At 38.9% G+C, this 17512-nt stretch overlaps 1 protein-coding gene and 1 long non-coding RNA gene across 2 annotated transcripts in view; one reads left to right on the forward strand and one right to left on the reverse strand.

The window, feature by feature from the left end:
* The window catches only part of LOC113629169 (uncharacterized), a 191166-nt gene extending 179142 nt beyond the window's left edge, over positions 1–12024 (reverse strand). The window contains exons 1-2 of the long non-coding RNA XR_003436414.1: positions 11911–12024; positions 10701–10812 (exon numbers count right to left, since the gene is read on the reverse strand). This is a non-coding gene — a long non-coding RNA (uncharacterized LOC113629169). The remainder of the gene's footprint in view (positions 1–10700; positions 10813–11910) is intronic.
* A 105-nt stretch (positions 12025–12129) lies between these two features.
* On the forward strand, positions 12130–17439 carry CUNH15orf61 (chromosome unknown C15orf61 homolog). Its single transcript, XM_027123418.1, has 2 exons — positions 12130–12595; positions 17214–17439. Exons 1-2 carry the CDS (start codon positions 12250–12252, stop codon positions 17339–17341), a joined length of 474 nt encoding a protein of 157 aa, XP_026979219.1. The 5' UTR covers positions 12130–12249; the 3' UTR covers positions 17342–17439.
* Positions 17440–17512: the final 73 nt, after the last annotated feature.

Raw genomic sequence — 17512 nt, forward strand, 5'->3', positions numbered from 1 at the left:
AAAAAAAAAAAAAAAAAAAAAAAAGTACATATCCATTTACATAGCATTCTAGGAAATACAAACTACAGTGACAAAAAGCAGATCAACAGTGCTTAGGGGTGGGAAGTGGGAGAGTAGGGAAGGGGAAGAGCAGGATTACAAAGGGGCAGAAGGAAATTCTGGGGCTTCACTATATTGATCGTGAAAATGGCCTCTTGGATGTCAAAACTTATCAAGTTGTACACCTTAAGTAAGGGCAGTGTTTGAATGTCAATTATACCTCAAAAAACTGTTTTTAAAAAATCATGTATTAGGAGAATATGTTACATTAGAAGTAAATGAAATGATATTTAATTATTATGAATTAAAGAAGCATATTTTAAAACAGCATGAAAACTATGACTCCAAATTATGACTTTTTAAAAATGTGTACATATATGTACACACACACACACACACACACACAAGCATACACACAAGACTGTAATCCCTTAATGGGATTTTTTTCTTTCTGTATTTTCTGTCTTGTAATGAACCTGTTTTTAATTACTGGAGCAAGTGAAACAAAAACTTAATTTGGGGGAGGTTGGGAAAGCAAAATATGAATTTCTTCATTGTGAGTTCTGCTATCCAAAGTGATAATTAACTTAGGGACATGGCCTGGGAATATCATAACCACCTTCCTGCTCCAAGTTCCCAAAGCTGTCACCAGACAGTAATGGCCTATTCCCTAGCACCATGGTAGGGTATTCTAAGCTTAATACCCTTAGTATTCTAGAATTCAGACCATGACTTTAGTGTGATACCTACTCATGTAAACAGAGATGCATAAAAGGGTGAATGCTTCTGCCATCTGCAAAGGTTTGGAGGGACAGATAGTGATTAGGTGGCATTTGTAGTTATTCTAAATGCGTATGGAATATATATATAACATCTGCTTTAGATTTAACTGTCTTAATGAGTTTCAGTTCCAGTTCTTTCCTTAATGGACAATAATTTCTCCTCTCTAGTTCTCGGTTTTCTGGCATGTAAAATAAGAAAGTGGAACTGATATTTAAGCTTAATCCTAGCTCTAATGTTCTATGATTCTATGCCACCATCATCAAAGTATTAAAAGGGCATGTATCACACAAGAAGGTGATTTTTTTCTTCTAGCTTTCTCTTCCATCTACTGGAAATAATGGATGAAAGGATTTTGCAACTTAGTTCAGCCTCTTAAGTTTCCCCACCTACCATCGAAAAGGGATGTGATTTTGGGACTTCCCTGATGGTCCAGTGGTAAAGAATCCGCTTTCCAACGCAGGGGACATGGATTCGATCCCTGGTAGGGGAACTAAGATCGCACATGCCTCGGGGCAACTAAGCCTGCAAGCCACAACTATTGAGCTCTCACGCCTCAATGAGAGAGCCCACGTGCCACAAACTACAGAGCCCACGCACTCTGAAGCCTGCATGCCACAACTAGAGAGAAGCCCAAGCACGGTAACAAAGAGACTGTGGGTCGCAAGGAAAGATCCCGAATGCCGCAACAAAGATTCCACATGCTGCAACGAAGATTCCGCATGCTGCAACTAAGACCAGATGCAGCCAAAAAAATAATAAAAGAAAATAAATAATAATAAATTTTTAAAAAGAAGTTTAAAAAAGGGATGTGATTTTAAATGGTTACAACGTATTTTATAATTTAAAATAGTTCTTTGCAATGCCAATGGCTTTCTCTTGGAGGAAATTTTTTTGACAAAATAGTAGCAAGCCAAACATGCTCTTTAGACTGGAATCACGTCTTTCATTTTGGGGGTTTTTCACTTTCTTGCACTGAACTCTTAGGTATTGCAAATCACCTAAAGTAATGGAAACATTTTTTTTTGAAAGCATTTTTATCTAAACTGATATAATGAGTACCTCCTGTAACTAGAAGATCGTAGTGAAAATAGATGGGATTGAAATGTGAATAAAAGCTTTAAATGTCCCTGTATAAACCAGAGCATGTCTTCTTTTCATATCTGCTTTTCTGTGCAGGATGAATAGCTAGAGTTCTATCTCTGAACTTTAATTTGTACCTGGACTCAAAAAGAGATGGAAGATGTATTTTGTAACATTCCAGTTTGCTATGTAGCAGATGTCCTCCCTCAGGCTGCATAAATGGGCAGCTTTAATCCTATATTTTTAAACATCTCCCAAAATGCACTGTTTCCTGGGCCACATCTAAAAGTGGGCAGGCACTGCCTTTCTCCGAAGTACTCTGACATCCCTGCAACAAGGCCTGAACAGGGAGCTGAAAGTAGGATGATTCTATATCCCTCCATAAAGTCCACACTAATTGTTATAGCTAAAACACTTCTTTAAATTTCATTGCCAGGGCAGAAATCCCTTTGCTTCCTTCATTCTCACTACCAGCTTATAGATTCTTGGCACTAAAACCATGAAAACAGAAAATTATAGATGATGTAAGCTTTTAAAAGTACTTATGAGCATTTTTCTTAAGATGACTTTGTCTTTCAGTATATCTGGATTTTAATTTTTCTAATTACAAAAACACATACTCATGATTAAAAAAAAATAGGATCACATAGCTTCTTCAAAAAAACGAATAAGTAGAACAAAACAAAACAAAAACCTTTTGAAAAACAGAAAAGCACAGGGAATAAACTAAAAAATCAAAAATTATTTCACCACCTGGAGATTAACTACGGTTAAGGATTTGGGGTGTATCTGCTATTACTCCTGCCTAGGGCCTCTACATTGCTAACTTCTGCCTGGCACACTCTTCTCCCAGAAATTTCTGGGGCTCACTCACTGCATTCAGTCTCTGCTCAACTGTCAGTAGACCAGAGGGGCCCTTCCTGACCACCCTTCCTAATTAGCACTCCCTTATTCTCTAACACCTTACCCTCCTTTATTTTTCTCCAAAGCACTTAACAATATGTGATATTACATAATAGATTTGCCTATTTTTTAATTATCTGTCTCACCCAAAGGACTGTAAGTATAAAGATATAGCCCAGCTCCTAGAATAGTACCTATCGGTAGAAAGAGTCACTCAATTTATATATATATATATATATATATATATATATATATATATATATATATAAAAATTGTTCTATTATCACATATATATTGAGTTCTATTATATCTTTGTGTACATAATTTTTTAAATAGGATTATATCAGACATACTGTTTTGCAGACTGTGTTTTTCACTTAGCAATAAATTATGAAGACACATCAGAAATTCCTACCCAATGCCATTTTAATAACGGCGTAAGGATGTTACTGATCCTCTATTGTTAGACCAGCACGTGGGCATTTCGACGCATCCTTCCACATATCATGTTAATGACAACCAGTTAAGATAGTTAATAATATTAACAATGCCTTATATTCACATGGTAATTTATAGTTCACAAACTATTTGCATATATCATTTGGTCCTTACAATAAACTCAAGCAAACAGAGCAGAAACTCAGAGAGGTTACGTAATTTCCCTAAAATCATAAAAAACAGTAATAGGGAGTCCAGATTCAAACGTAGGTCTATCTATCTCTTCAGTCTGGGCTCCTCACTGTACCTCATCACCCCTGGTTGAAGCCTTCATTTTACAGATGAGTGATCCATGCTTAGAGAAGGGAGTAATGATATGCCCAGAGTCACAAAGCTTCTTCAAGAAAAAATACAGATAGAGTAGTAGAACCCAGGACTCCTGACTCCCTGTCCAAGGCTCTCTCAACTACACTATCTCTCAACCACATGCTGGGTCAATAAATTAGAAAAAAAAAATCCTGAATTGCTGCATAGTTAAAATGGTGACCAATACATGCTGTTGCACTTCTCTGAAGATTACACAGTATATTTGCTTGGTGCTGCGAAGTGCCAACCCGATGACACTTGCAATCCCGAGCTTATTTGATGTGGTTGGGAAACAAATGAGATTCCAGAGCCCCTGTTGTGCATAGGTGCTCAATGAGCATTTCCTGCATGGTGGGAAAGTGCCCTATATTTACAGTGTTTGATCCAGTTTAACAGCAAGATCTAATGTTAAAATTAGCCTTGTAAAAGTTTTCACCCTAGTTCGCACAAAAAAAAGATTCTGAGATTATGACTAGCAATTTTTCATGAGTTGATTTATCTGAATAAAACCTATAAGGTTTTGAACCATTAAACATTCGATTTAGAAAAAAAAAAATCTCAGCATACAGAAGAATAAACTGAGAAATGGAACAGATTTGTTTCTTGCAATAATTATGAGCAATATCTCAAACTCAGCATCCTTAGACCATCGAGCTGTGTAGGATGAATGTGCTAATTAATCAATTACTACCCAACAATGTACCCTGTTTATTTACTGAAATGCACTAGAAACATGTGCAGAACTGGTAATTATTAATCATCTTCAGTAACAAATATGACTCAAGTTCACCTTCATATAATTAATAGAGCATGTAGTTAGCTTTAACATCTTACTTTATTCGAAATAGCAAGAAGGAATAAAAAGAAAGAGCTGAACCACAGATGTGGTTCACTGAAGTGCTGGCTTGGACTAAATGTGCCTATTACCCACAGCAGCAGCATTTCTCATACGTGTCCAAACTATGGCCAGATTCACTCTCCATTAAAAACCGAGTTCTCAAAACTAAACTTTTTAATGTGAATAAAATTTTAGACCTGTAAAAGCAGTCCAAAGAATTCCTACATACTCTTCGTTCAGGTTCCCCGAATAAAATCCAAGTTTTAGAGCTTGATAACTTGCTTAGAGTTGGGATAGTTGGTGATGGTATCCAAACTCCTTATGACTCCTTATTGCATGCCTTTCAGTTTTAAAGATAAAAGTACTTTCAATATGCATAGAAATAGTTGTTTTACAACAAATTTTGCAAGTGATTCTGTTGTGAAAAATCTTTTTTTTTTTGAGAGTCATAATGTATGTCCCCAAATTTCCCTTGAGCCAGACAGAGTCCTGGGCTAGATGGGCCACAGTTTGGATCTAGAATGCTATTTCCTGTCTCCTTACTAATTGTGTAACATCTAAAGGATGTTAAATTGTGTCAGCAACTTTTACATTTGAGTCTAGCATCAGATGGCTCTTTTTAACTATGGTCAAACATGGGGTTTTGAGTCCTATCAATGCACTGCGTTGGTCAACATGTTCGTTTGGGGTTTTTTCATAAGATAGCTCTAATAGCGCCTTGTTGTCTTTAACTTCATTTGAAACCATTTTGTTAGACTGTATTGTGACAGCTGTCGTATCAGCATGCATTTAAAAACAACTTATCAAAATTGGTGAATTTGGGGGACTTCCCTGGTGGCACAGTGGTTAAGACTCCGTATTGTAAGAAAAGGTATTTCTTACAAAGGTATTTCTTACAATGGAAACTGCAAATGTAGATTCACATTTTTTTTTTTTTTTTGCGGTATGTGGGCCTCTCACTGCTGTGGCCTCTCCCGTTGCGGGGCACAGGCTCCGGACGCGCAGGCTCAGCGGCCATGGCTCACGAGCCCAGCCGCTCCGCGGCATGTGGGATCCTCCCGGACTGGGGCACGAACCCACGTCCCCTGAGTCGGCAGGCGGACTCTCAACCACTGAGCCACCAGGGAAGCCCAGATTCACATTTTTCAAGTTTTCTTCTGAAGGGAAAAACTGGATAAAGTGTAATGCTTTTGTACAGCAAATTAAAAAACTGTCCCATCTGAAAATACCAGTGGAATGCCACTTCAAAAACTAAAACTGACAACTCATAAATCAGCGGGTGGACTACTGTATTTCTATTATAAAATGATTAAAGGCCCCTTTAAATGGAGAGCCCCCTTAGGGCATCTCAGTATTTGTTTATAGATCATTAACTACTTGACAGTGAGACTGGGGAGGGGGCATAAAGACTCACAGCTAAAGTGCTAAGAGTCACTGTCGGTTGAAGATCAGCAGCAAAGCCAAAATATCTTAGGAATTTGATATGAAAATATAATTTCTGCTACAAAAATGTTGTATGCTATTCATGAATGAATCTGTTAGTAAAACAAGGCTCACTTTATGAAGCTGAGACCATAATTATGACCCATATGACAAGGTGAATTTACTTGGCCATGTTTTCAAATGCTTTCCCCAAACACTGACTACATATTATTAAGATTGTAACATTGAAAACATGCCCAGGAAATGGATTGTGTTATCTACCAGCATAAATCATTAGCTGGTTTCAAAGAGTCACAAATATGTCTCCTTGCTACTGGATTCTAGCATCCATGTCAGAATAGCATAGAAATATTTCCTAATGAAAAGCTCACTGAAAGCTGGGAGGCCAGAATTTTGATTCTTGTTTCTGGTATATGATCTTGGATAAGTTTCTTTCCTATTCTGTAGTTTAATTTCTCCAGCTATCAAAATTAAAATTAAAACCACTGATCCTGAATATTATGATTTCCTTTCTTCAACATCCCTCAAACACACTAATTGTACTCACTTTACCCACTTTTTTTCCCACTTATTCAACAAATAGAGTACCTACCATATGCCAAGTTACTAGGTGCTGGGATCACAAAGGTTAATAAAACAGACATAAACCTCTGGCCTTAGAAAGTTTACATTCCAGTGGAGGGGAGAACTTGAGAGTACTTTAGACACAAGATGCTTTTGGATGAGATTTCTGTACCCACTTTGTTCACAATAAAATGTTTTACCAGAGTAATTCTTCTTGCCACTCTTTGTAACAGCAGCCCCAGCTGCCAGCCGACTGCCTGGGGGCTTTCAGAACATCAATCAGTTCCACAGAAGGACTCAAAAAGATCTAGATAAGAATACAGCAGTTCCTTCCTTTCCTAATAACTCCTGCCATAACCCAGTACTTCTATGAGGATAATTTTGCATAAAGCCAATGTATATTGTCCTTGCCAGGGCACACACAAGGATACAGGAATGGAGCAGCAAGCACTGTTTGCCACTGATGGGAATAGGGAGAACGAAGGAGCATTCTTCCAGCTATAGGGGGAACTCATGCCACTTCCTCTGGTGCTGAGCTGGGCTTAGAGGGCACTGAGCCATTAAGTAGATTTGGGTTCCTAGGAGACTCAGGATGGTGGTTCTTTGAAGTATCTGTTTTTAAGTTCTAAAACATGCTGGAATATGAATTGGGGCAGCAGCAACTCCATGGTCCTCCTTTTCTTGAACCAAAAATCCTAAAGCTTCAAACTGGAAATTGTAAATGAAATCCTAAGTGTAAATATTTCTATCCCTTTTAAATAATTCCTTTATCTTTTACCAACATGCTGACATATGCACCTAGTATCTTGCCCTTAATTCTCCTGAGAATAGCAGTGAATTAAAATCCCCATGCCTACCCTATTTTCTTTTAAATCACACTATTAGAAATATGTGAGCAAATCAGGATCTCACAGTAAGGTTGTCAAAACAACATGAGAAAAAAGATGCTATATATGTACAAGGTCATGTTTCGGTCATGTCCACTATATATGTTCTCTATACATATTTCTTAATAAACGTGAATAACAGGATGTGTTATTATGTAATACTACCTGCAGAACTCATTGTTTTTTTCAAACTTTTTATTGAAGTATAATATACATGCAGAAAAGGGCACATATCATCTGTATTCAGTACTTTACAAACTGAATACACCCATTTAACTAGAATCTAGATCAAGAAAGAGAATAATCCATAGGTTCATCAATTATAACTAATGTACCACTCTGGTGGGGGATGCTGATAATGGGGGAGGCTATGCATGTGTGGGGCAGGGGATTCATGAGAAATACCTGTACCTTCCTCTTAATTTTTCTGTGAGTCTAAAACCACTCTTAAAAAATTGCTTTTAAAAAAAGTATAGAAATAAAAGAATGTTTTTAAAAACAGAGAATAATCCCAGTCCCGCAGAAGTCACCTCATACTCCTCCTAGTAACTGCCTCTCCACTCCAAGAGTGATTGCTATCCCCCTTCTAACAGCATAGATGAGTTTAGGCCAGTTTCTATACTTTATGTAAATGAAATCGTACAGTAAGTTCTTTAGTGTCTGCATTCTTCCACTCTTCCTCATGTTTGTGAGATCCATGCATGTTGTGTGCGACTGTAGAGCATTCTTTCTTGTTGCTGTAGTATTCCATTGTGTGAATATGCCACAATTTGTGTATATGCTCTACTACTGCTAGGCATTTGAGTAATTTCCTGGTTAAGTATTACAAATATGAGTAGTGCTGCTATGAATATTCTAGTACATGTCTTTTGAAAAACATATGCACGCAATTTCTGTTGGGAATTGCTAAGGACTGAATGTTTGTGCCCCCTCAAAATATGCTGAATATGCTGAAGCCCTAATACCCAAAGTGACTGTATTTGGTGATAGGGCCTCATACAGGAGGAGGTGATAGGGGTTAAATGAAGTCCTAAAGGTGGGACTCATAATAGGGCTAGTGCCCTCATTAGAAAAGAAAGAGTCAGACACAGAGCTCACTCTGTCTACCATGGGAGGATACAGCAAGAAGAAAATACAAGCCAAGAAGAGAACTCTCTCCAGGAACCCAACTGGCTGGCACCTGATCTTGGACACCCCAGTCCCCAGAACTGTAAGAAATTTCTGTGGTTGGCTAAACGCAGTCTGTGGCATTTTGTTATGGCAGCCTGAGCACACTAATATAAATATATACCTACGAGTGGTATGGCTGGGTCATAAGGTATGCATGTATTCAGCTTTAATTTAAACTGCCAAAAAATTTTCCAAAGTGGTTGCCAGCGATGCATAAAAGTTCTGACTGCTGCATATCCTCACCAACTCTTAATACTTTCTATCTTTTCTAATTTAGCCACTCTAGTGGGTGTGTAATATGTAAGGTAATATATATTTTAATTCCCATTTCTCATATGATTAGTGAAACAAAGCACTTTTTCACATTATTAAACATCTGGATGTTCTCCTTTGTGAAGAGTCCATTCAAATATTTTGTCCACCTTTCTATTGGATTATTTTTTTAACGATTTGTTCTAGATACCAAATGCTTTGTCAGATATATGTATTACAGATATTTCTCCCACTCTTTGGATTACATTTTCACTCTCTTAATAGTGCCTTTTAATGAACAGAAATTTTTAATTTTAATATATTCCAAACTATCAACTTTGTAGAACTCATTTTTAACATGTTCTGAACATCTACAAGGTCCTAGGTGCCTTTAAACAAAACCAAAACAAATTCCCTTCTCTCTAGGAGCAGCATGATACACCCATGCACATGTTAAAAGCTGTACACGGTAGCACTATTGATAGCTATTTTTAAGGGCTTCCTTCTAAGGGATACGCCATTTCTCCATGCTTTGTGGAAAACTAAGTATTCGTGTATTTAATGCATTTAATTCTTAATTACTGGACACAATATTTTTGAACATTGACTCAGGCTTTTGAATGCCAACTTCTAAGCCCCTTTGTTTCATGACCATGAAGAATTAGAACTGAAAAGGAAATCAAGCATCTGATCTGAGTTGTAGGTTTTTTGAGAAATTATTTTATTTCAACTATGGAAGGAGTACCATAAAATCTTAAAGTTAGAAGAGATATCTAGATGTCATGTTCTCCAGCTCTGTATCTTTAGGTTAGGGTAATATTTCATTCAAACACTCTTGAAAACCTGGGTGTGGTCCAACATCTATCAGAAATCTTTGGAAGAACTTCCTACCTTAGAATAGAAAAGAGAGATAATCAAAGAGCCTCGGATTAGAGAAACCCTCATCACTGCTGAGGTTTTTCCAAGACAGGGTCTTGCAACAGAAATCCTTCAGCCTTTTCCCAAGCCTTCATGAGACAACGCAGTGAAACCTATGTAAATATCTGCTTCTCTTTATCAGTAGTTTTACATTATATGCTACAGAACCTAGGGCTTCTCAGACAGAATTCAGAGGTTCCCCACATGTTTGATTCAAATTTCATTTTTTAAAAAATAGATTTTTATATTGCCAAAGGAGAGATAATGTCAATTTTTTTAACATATTGCAAACTGCCCATGCATTAATTTGAGGTTAAGTCATTTCAGTGTAGATCTCAGAATTAATCTCCTCCTGCCATCTCTAACTGAAGCACATGCCCAAGATTTCAAGATGAATCATTTAAAAACCACTCTTATCTGTATCCACTTCTCCGAAGGGATCAGGATTTTCTTGATAGTATGCAACCAAAACAAAGGAATAAGAAATAAACTGTTCTGAGGCTGCTATAGCAACAACTGTTGTCAATAGCCCCCAACTTCAAAAATTTTTGAGCATGAAACAGCAGGATCAGGACTTCCCTGGTGGTCCAGTGGTAAAGAATCCATCTTCCAATGCAGGGGACACGGGTTTGATCCCTGGTCGGGGAACTAAGATCCCACGTGCCGCACGGGCAACTAATACCGCACGCCACAACTACTGAGCTCGCATGCCTCAATGAGAGAGCCCGCGGGCCGCAAACTACAGAGCCCCTGCGCTCTGGAGCCCACGCGCCTCAACTAGAAAGAGAAAACCCACACGGCCATAACTAGAGAGAAGCCCACGTGCCGCAACAAAAAGATCTCGCGTGCCGCAACTAAGACCCGACGCAGCCAAAAAATTAAGAAAAAAAAATCAACTTAAAAAAAAAAGATTAAAGAAAAACAAAGCCAAGCAAACAAAAAAATCCCGCAGGGTCAAGAGTCCAGTGGCATGGGGCCAGCCACGGCATCCCAACCATACTAATTCCTGTTGGTCTTACCTACGTCTTTGCCGGCCAGTCTCTCTTGATTCCTTCCCATTGCTAAGCTTGGTTCTGCAGACGTCCTATTTATTATTTTAGCTATCCAATTTCCTTCCAATAAATTCCTTTTCTGCTAAAAACAAAACAAGCAAAATAAAAACCCAAGACAACAACAAACTAGACTCATTTTAAAAATTTAACTTTAATGTTAAATTTTTGCACTTATAAATGTTTAGTAATAAAACACAAGTTTTCATAGGTTGGGGTTCTATGACAGATTTTGTTTGAAAAAGGACTCCAGTGCTTTTAAAAATTTAATTTGAAATCACAGTATTGAATCACCTCCCTGACTTGTCTTAGCATCCCTTCAGCCATTTCTGCGCAAATTTAACTACATCGTGCTTCCCCCTAAAATCTTTCAAAATTTAATAGGGAATCCTATAAAGTTTAAATTATTTGCATGACTACAAGGCTCCTGAAATGACTTAACCCTACAAGATTTGGCACATGGTTATGGGTGCTCAATCATTGCTTGTTGTAGAAATCAATAAAAACTGGAGAATGTAAGAGCTAGCTACACTATCCTACATTCTCCTACACTATCCTACGTGAGTCTTCAACAACAATAACAGCAACTGTTATATGGTGTTTACACGTGTCTCATTTACATACAGTACTTTCCAAACACATCTTATTTATGTATCGTTTCTCCAAACATGAATTTAGCACATGTAAGAGGAAATGCTTCTTTAGAAAGCAGATGTATGTAAGTTATTACCTCAAGAGGCTGCAAAATTTGAGAAAAGGTTTTCCTAAAGTACGAGATTTGATAATGAGTGACAGGATTATTAAGGTTTAAAACTAAAAGACTCCTGGTCTGGCGTTCACCAGACTCTTAGGAAGGAGGTGGTGGTGCACACTGCATGGAGAGACGTAGGACTTTCTAATAAATAAACTTTTTCTGTTGAAATATCTGGGACTTATTTTAAACAACACGACAGCGGGGATCTGAATACAAAAGTGCTCCCCGACTTTACCAGCCACTGCAAATCTGGGGACTTGACTTTTAACTCGCTTCCCTGAGGACACCTTCTCAAGGGTTTCCTCAACACCACCAACCAAGGATTGCACTTGAGCCTGGGGCTTGGAAGAGATACGGGTGTGAGTTTTGCCACTCAGTAGGGTGGTTAAGTTATTTAATTGTTTTAAAGTTTAATTTTCCTCTTACCTAAACTGATAATACTCGCGAAGCCCGCCCTCAACCCTCCTCAGGGTTATTAATGAGTTCACGAGGTCCTCGGTCATGTTTTCACGACCTCCTCAGCGAGAGTACCGCCGACTGCCCGCCCGCGCCCCGCTCCACTCTCCCTAGGAAGCCGCGGGACCTTTGTGCGCACGCGCCGCCGCGCCCGGGGGCGGTGGGGTCTCGCACACTCGCGCGGCGCCCATTGGGCGTCCCCGCCGCACGCCCGAGGAGCGAGCGAGCGCTCGCGCTCCTTCGGCCCCGCCCCCAGCGGCGCGCGCCCCTACGGCGGCCAGGGGGCGGGGGACGCGGGCAAAGCCGGTTATGGAGGCGCTGCGGAGGGCCCATGAGGCCGTGCTCTGGCTGCTGCTATGCCGGCCCTGGGCTTTGGGCGCCGCCTCCCGCCCGAAGCCCCGCGCCTCGGAGGTGCTGACGCGCCACCTGCTGCAGCGGCGCTTGCCGCACTGGACCTCCTTCTGCGTGCCCTACAGCGCCGTCCGCAACGACCAGTTCGGCCTCTCGCACTTCAACTGGCCCGTGCAGGGCGCCAACTACCACGTCCTGCGCACCGGCTGCTTCCCCTTCATCAAGTACCACTGCTCCAAGGCCCCCTGGCACGACCTGGCCCGGCAGGACCGGTTCTTCACGGCGCTCAAGGTTATCAATCTCGGTGAGTGGCCCGGGCCGGTGAAGCACGTCGCGCCGACGATGGCCTCACTGTTTGCAAAGCACGCTGACAAACGCTCTGGCTCCGAGGCCGAGCCCCCGGCCATAGGTCAGACCGCGCCGTCCCTGAGAGCCCTGCTCCGGCCCCGTGCAGGCTCGCCCGGGCGCACGCGCTCGCCACGCTTCGCCCAGTGCTGGGGCGTTACCCAGACGCTGCCTGTGCGTCCCACCCACTCTGCAGCCTTCCAGCCCCGGCCCTGGCCCTGGGCTTCTGTATTCCCCCGCCCGGCAGGTACCTGTCAGGGCTAAGTTGTTGCTCCTGAATCGTCCCCCGGAAAGTGGGGCTTATCGACATGCCTGTACTTAGGGACCACCCTGCATCACCCCGGGGAGAGAGCATTCCATCCTCGCTACCCTGCAGCTCTTAACTAGAAGGACCCCTGCATTGGGCAGTGAGAAGGAGGATGTAGGCCCCTGGAAAGTGGCTCTTAAGTTTTTAAAAAATGCCTAATTGCATGGCAGGATTCGTTCCCATGAACACCGCTTTGTGGGTGCGTTCATATTATAAAAACTGGAACTACTTTTTTGAAGTTTCTTTGTTCTCTTTATATGAAACCCCAGCGTTTGTTTTACTAAAAGCACTAAAGATTTTCACCAGTGATGCTAGGCCTAAAAGATATTTAAAAGACAACCTCTTTAATATTGGTATGTTTTCATGGAATATTCTAACTCTGAGAGTGTTAACTCTTACTGGATGTTTATTATCTTTTGGTTAATGACCGAAGAGGCGTGAACGTTGACATGAGTGCATCTTTTATATTTTCTAGGTCAGTGAAAAATAGGCCTCAGGATGTTTGGAACCTATTCATATAGCTGATATCAAATTAATCCATATTTCAGTAATTCAGAATCTAGATGTACAAGCTGACCCACGTTACCCAACCAGGTTTTTGAACCAGAATTAAAGCTAAACGCCTATGCAGCTGCACTATTACTATATAGCCTGATAGTTTCTTAAATTTAAATGTGGTAGGTGTATTTTTGCTTATAATAACTCCCATATGGCAGTCATGGGATTTTGGAGCCATTGCTCCACTGGGACTGTCTTGGGTTCAGTCCATTAAGGAGAAGATTATTCAGCAATGTGTAATCCTTTAAAAAATATGTCTTATTATTTGGCTGATGAACTATATAGAGCATGCCTACTAATTTTGAGGTTGATGCAAAGAAGTTGAGGAGTGTAGTGACTCAGAAAATTCAGTTCAAAGTTATTTGGAGAGACTGGAGTGATGACTAGATTCAAGAAGAATATGTTTATTTTAGCATTTTTAGAATCAAAAAAAAATCATTCTTCCCAAATGTAGAGTAATAGGTTAGGAAAAGCATAACTGGAGGGTTATAGGTAAACCGTGAGCCCAATGCCTTTTTTAAAAAAGTTTTCACCATTTAAAACCTAACACTTTAAGACCAGCTTAATGATTAGGGGCTTCTCTTTTTAGGTAGAAAGAAATCCAAAGAAAAATAGGATGCCCAGAGCATTCTCACACAGAAAAGTAGTAAAACCTTTTGAAGAAAGAAACAGCAGCTGTAGTTTTTTTTTTTAATGTGAAAGAGAAAGCTGAATAGTGATTTAATGGTCTTTTGAAAATTCTAAAAATTCTGTTTAAAAGAGAATAAGAGTTAAGTTAAACAAAAAGGAAAACTTTTTGCACAAGCATGCTTGAATACAAATTAGCTTATACTAATAAAGGGAGTTATTTTTTTCTGGATTTTTTATTTTAAGAGTATTAACCAATTTGATAATGTTAATATTGTATTTTTGTCTTAGGGTAGGGAATTAGATAATAGGATTTTTTTCCTATTCTATGTTGTGCAGTTGCCCCTCTGGATCATCAAGTACATATTCTATTTAAAAATACTTAGAATTTTATTCTTCTTCTTTCCTTTCAAATTAGTAATTATCAAAGTAGTTCATTTTTCCATTTTGTAAATAATAAAGATTTCTCTTTTACCCATTGGTTCCCTTTCTCTTTTACCCATTTGTTCCCTTTCTCTTCTGCCTTCCTTTCAATGGAAGCTGACATTTTACTGATGGTTTACTAGTCTGGGTATCCTGCTGGGAAGTAGATTGAGATTTAAGAAAAGCAGTTTACCATTGGAATGAATGGGTAATTGGAGACTTGCTACAAAGTTCTAATTTTTTTAAAGTGCTTAATTTGACAGTGGTTTACCTACTGTTCAGCTGACTCAAAATGAATTATTGTTCAAAGAACTGACTTGCACATTCATTTTGATGTTATGATATGTTTCAGACAGTCTGGAAAAAATTTAATTTTTCATCAAACCGTACAGACTTTACAGCATTTGTGCTGTAAAGAAAATTATGGGGTTTTTTAGTGTGTAAATTATATATGTGGCTAATCTTCCCATTTCGTGTATTAGCCTGACTGCATTAAATAAGTGGACTACAGGATAAAAAAAAAAATTAGAGAATTTCTGACTCCTACATTACATCTCCACCCCCTATCAAATAGCATGAATGATAATGGTTCCTAGTTGTTTCTTAATAAGAGATAATGTAGTTATTAAGTTAGTAATCCTTGATCAGTCCTCCATTTTAGCTGAAAAAATATTGACCATTTGTGTGATTTTTTTTTAAAGTATCAGTATTTTAATTGAAAACTGTGATAAATACTGTAAAACAAAACTTTCAGTGTCACCATCCATTTCTTAACTGTAAGTCCTTAGCATTGGTTTAAAAGTCATATTTTATGTATTTTACTATCAGTATATTTGGAAAATGTATAATTATTTCTAGAGCCTGTTTTTCTTTCTCACTCTGTTTTCAGCTTTTGAAGTTGTGATACCATATTTTAAATTTATTTTTTATTTCAGCTGCTCCCTCTACTCTTCACTCGCTCCTGCCTGCCCTGTTCTCGTTCTCTTGTCCACTCCCCCACTCCACGCCACTACTTGCCTTTTTTTTTTTTTTTTTTTTTTTTTTTTTACGCGGGCCTCTCACTGCTGTGGCCTCTCCCGTTGCGGGGCACAGGCTCCGGACGCGCAGGCTCAATGGCCGTGGCTCACGGGCCCAGCCGCTCCGCGGCATGTGGGATCTTCCCGGACCGGGACACGAACCCGTGTCCCCTGCATCGGCAGGCGGACTCTCAACCACTGCGCCACCAGGGAAGCCCTACTTGCCTTTTTATTTCCTTTTGGTTGAATGATTTATAAATAGCTTTATGATGCTAGTTTTTGTGAATTTTTTGTGACGTTCCCTTGAGGCATTTAGAGATTTGGGGGGAGGTATTACCAAGGCAAAGAAGGCAATATACTGTGAAAAGTTGCATAGGAATTCCAGGGAACCCTGTGAAAGTAACAAGCTGTGACCCAGTATATTCCTAAAAATAGAGAGGCGCCAGTCTGAATGGGCATTTTTGCCTCTCTCATTGCCAACTAGTGATGCTTCTCCTGATTAATCTCTGGCATCACAGTGGCTGGAATGCAGCTTCAGGGAATAAGCACAAAGTAGTCCAATGAACTTATACACTCAAAAAGAACATAACACAGCAAATATACTCTTGCAGAAAAATAAGAAAAAAATTTAACAATATGATTAGTCCTGAGCATGTGTTGATTTCCCTCTTATCTAGAAAGAAAGTGATTTTCCAGTTGCACAGCTCTCCTTTAAAATTGTTATTTGCTGTCCAGCTCATACCCAGGAACAATAATATTTGTGCAGACTATACAATATTTGTTATTGATTCATGTGCCTGTGGTTTTATACATATGTTTTTTAATATGTTAATAATAGTCATGGATTAAATAAGTGTCTTACAAAGAAATAGGAATTGTGAAAGTTTGCTTTGTGTCCAGTTTAGTGTCATGTGCATATGAGTGCTTAATCCATATCTCTGGCTAGTATATATTTAGTTTCATGTATCACAAATGGCAACTAATCACAAATGGAAATATTCCAAAGAAGAAATATATTATTGCAGTCTATTATGTACCTATTTCAAATAGGTTGAAGCAAGATTTTCAAATCAGTTGTAAAAATATTAATGGGATTGTTTCTTTCTCATGTTTGTTATTATACTAAAATCTTCCTTACAGTTAGGTTTTGCCTTAGATTTTGAAGACAGCTTTTTGACCCAGTTTCTTTTAAGTTGTACAAGAAATTATTTTAGCCATCGGTATTACTGTCCAACTTAAAAGCACAATAAAGATGACCTAGTAATTTAAGCTCAAGGCCAATCATCAGGAGCATCTACAACTAAATTAATGACACTTCTCTGTTTGCTTATTTGTGAAAAGAATATAGAATTACATCATAATTATTTGGAGGTAATGAATTAATGTTTGTAAAGTACTTTGAATTACAGTTTACATCAGCTTTATCTATAGTTTTTTAAATCTCTAGCTTACACAATTGTTACTATGTTCCACAAACATAGATGAAATTGACCTTTTAGGTTCAGTCAGTGTATACTCATATTTTTGTAACTTTATAATTTCTTGATGTTGCTGAAGAGTGCTATGTGATTTATACCATGACAAATATATGAGTACATCATTAATAGCTATTGATTTCACAAGTAACATATTCATTTGTTTTCTAGGTATTCCAACTTTATTATATGGACTTGGCTCCTGGTTATTTGCTAGAGTCACAGAGACTGTGCACACCAGTTATGGACCAATAACAGTTTATTTTCTAAATAAAGAAGATGAAGGTGCCATGTACTGAAAGTATGCACTGGAGGATGAAAATATCAGTAGATTTCCTCATGTGTATGTGCAATATTTATTTTTGATCCTTTAAAATAAAACTTTGCAAACACCTTTTTCTTTCTACGGTGTCTGGTTCTTTAAGATGAATCATTGCCCTCAAGAGGCAAAGCTTTTCATATTAATACAT

The sequence above is a fragment of the Aethalodelphis obliquidens genome, unplaced genomic scaffold, assembly GCF_003676395.1.
Source record: "Aethalodelphis obliquidens isolate GAN/ISIS:26980383/991018 unplaced genomic scaffold, ASM367639v1 scaffold26, whole genome shotgun sequence".
In the NCBI taxonomy this organism is placed as follows: Eukaryota; Metazoa; Chordata; class Mammalia; order Artiodactyla; family Delphinidae; genus Aethalodelphis; species Aethalodelphis obliquidens.

Bases quoted from the DNA above. Each gene is read 5' to 3' on its own strand.
- CUNH15orf61 (XM_027123418.1), top strand. From the start codon at position 12,250: ATGGAGGCGCTGCGGAGGGCCCATGAGGCCGTGCTCTGGCTGCTGCTA. The intron at 12,596-17,213 runs GTGAGTGGCCCG...TTTGTTTTCTAG, and splicing joins GCTCAAGGTTATCAATCTCG to GTATTCCAACTTTATTATAT.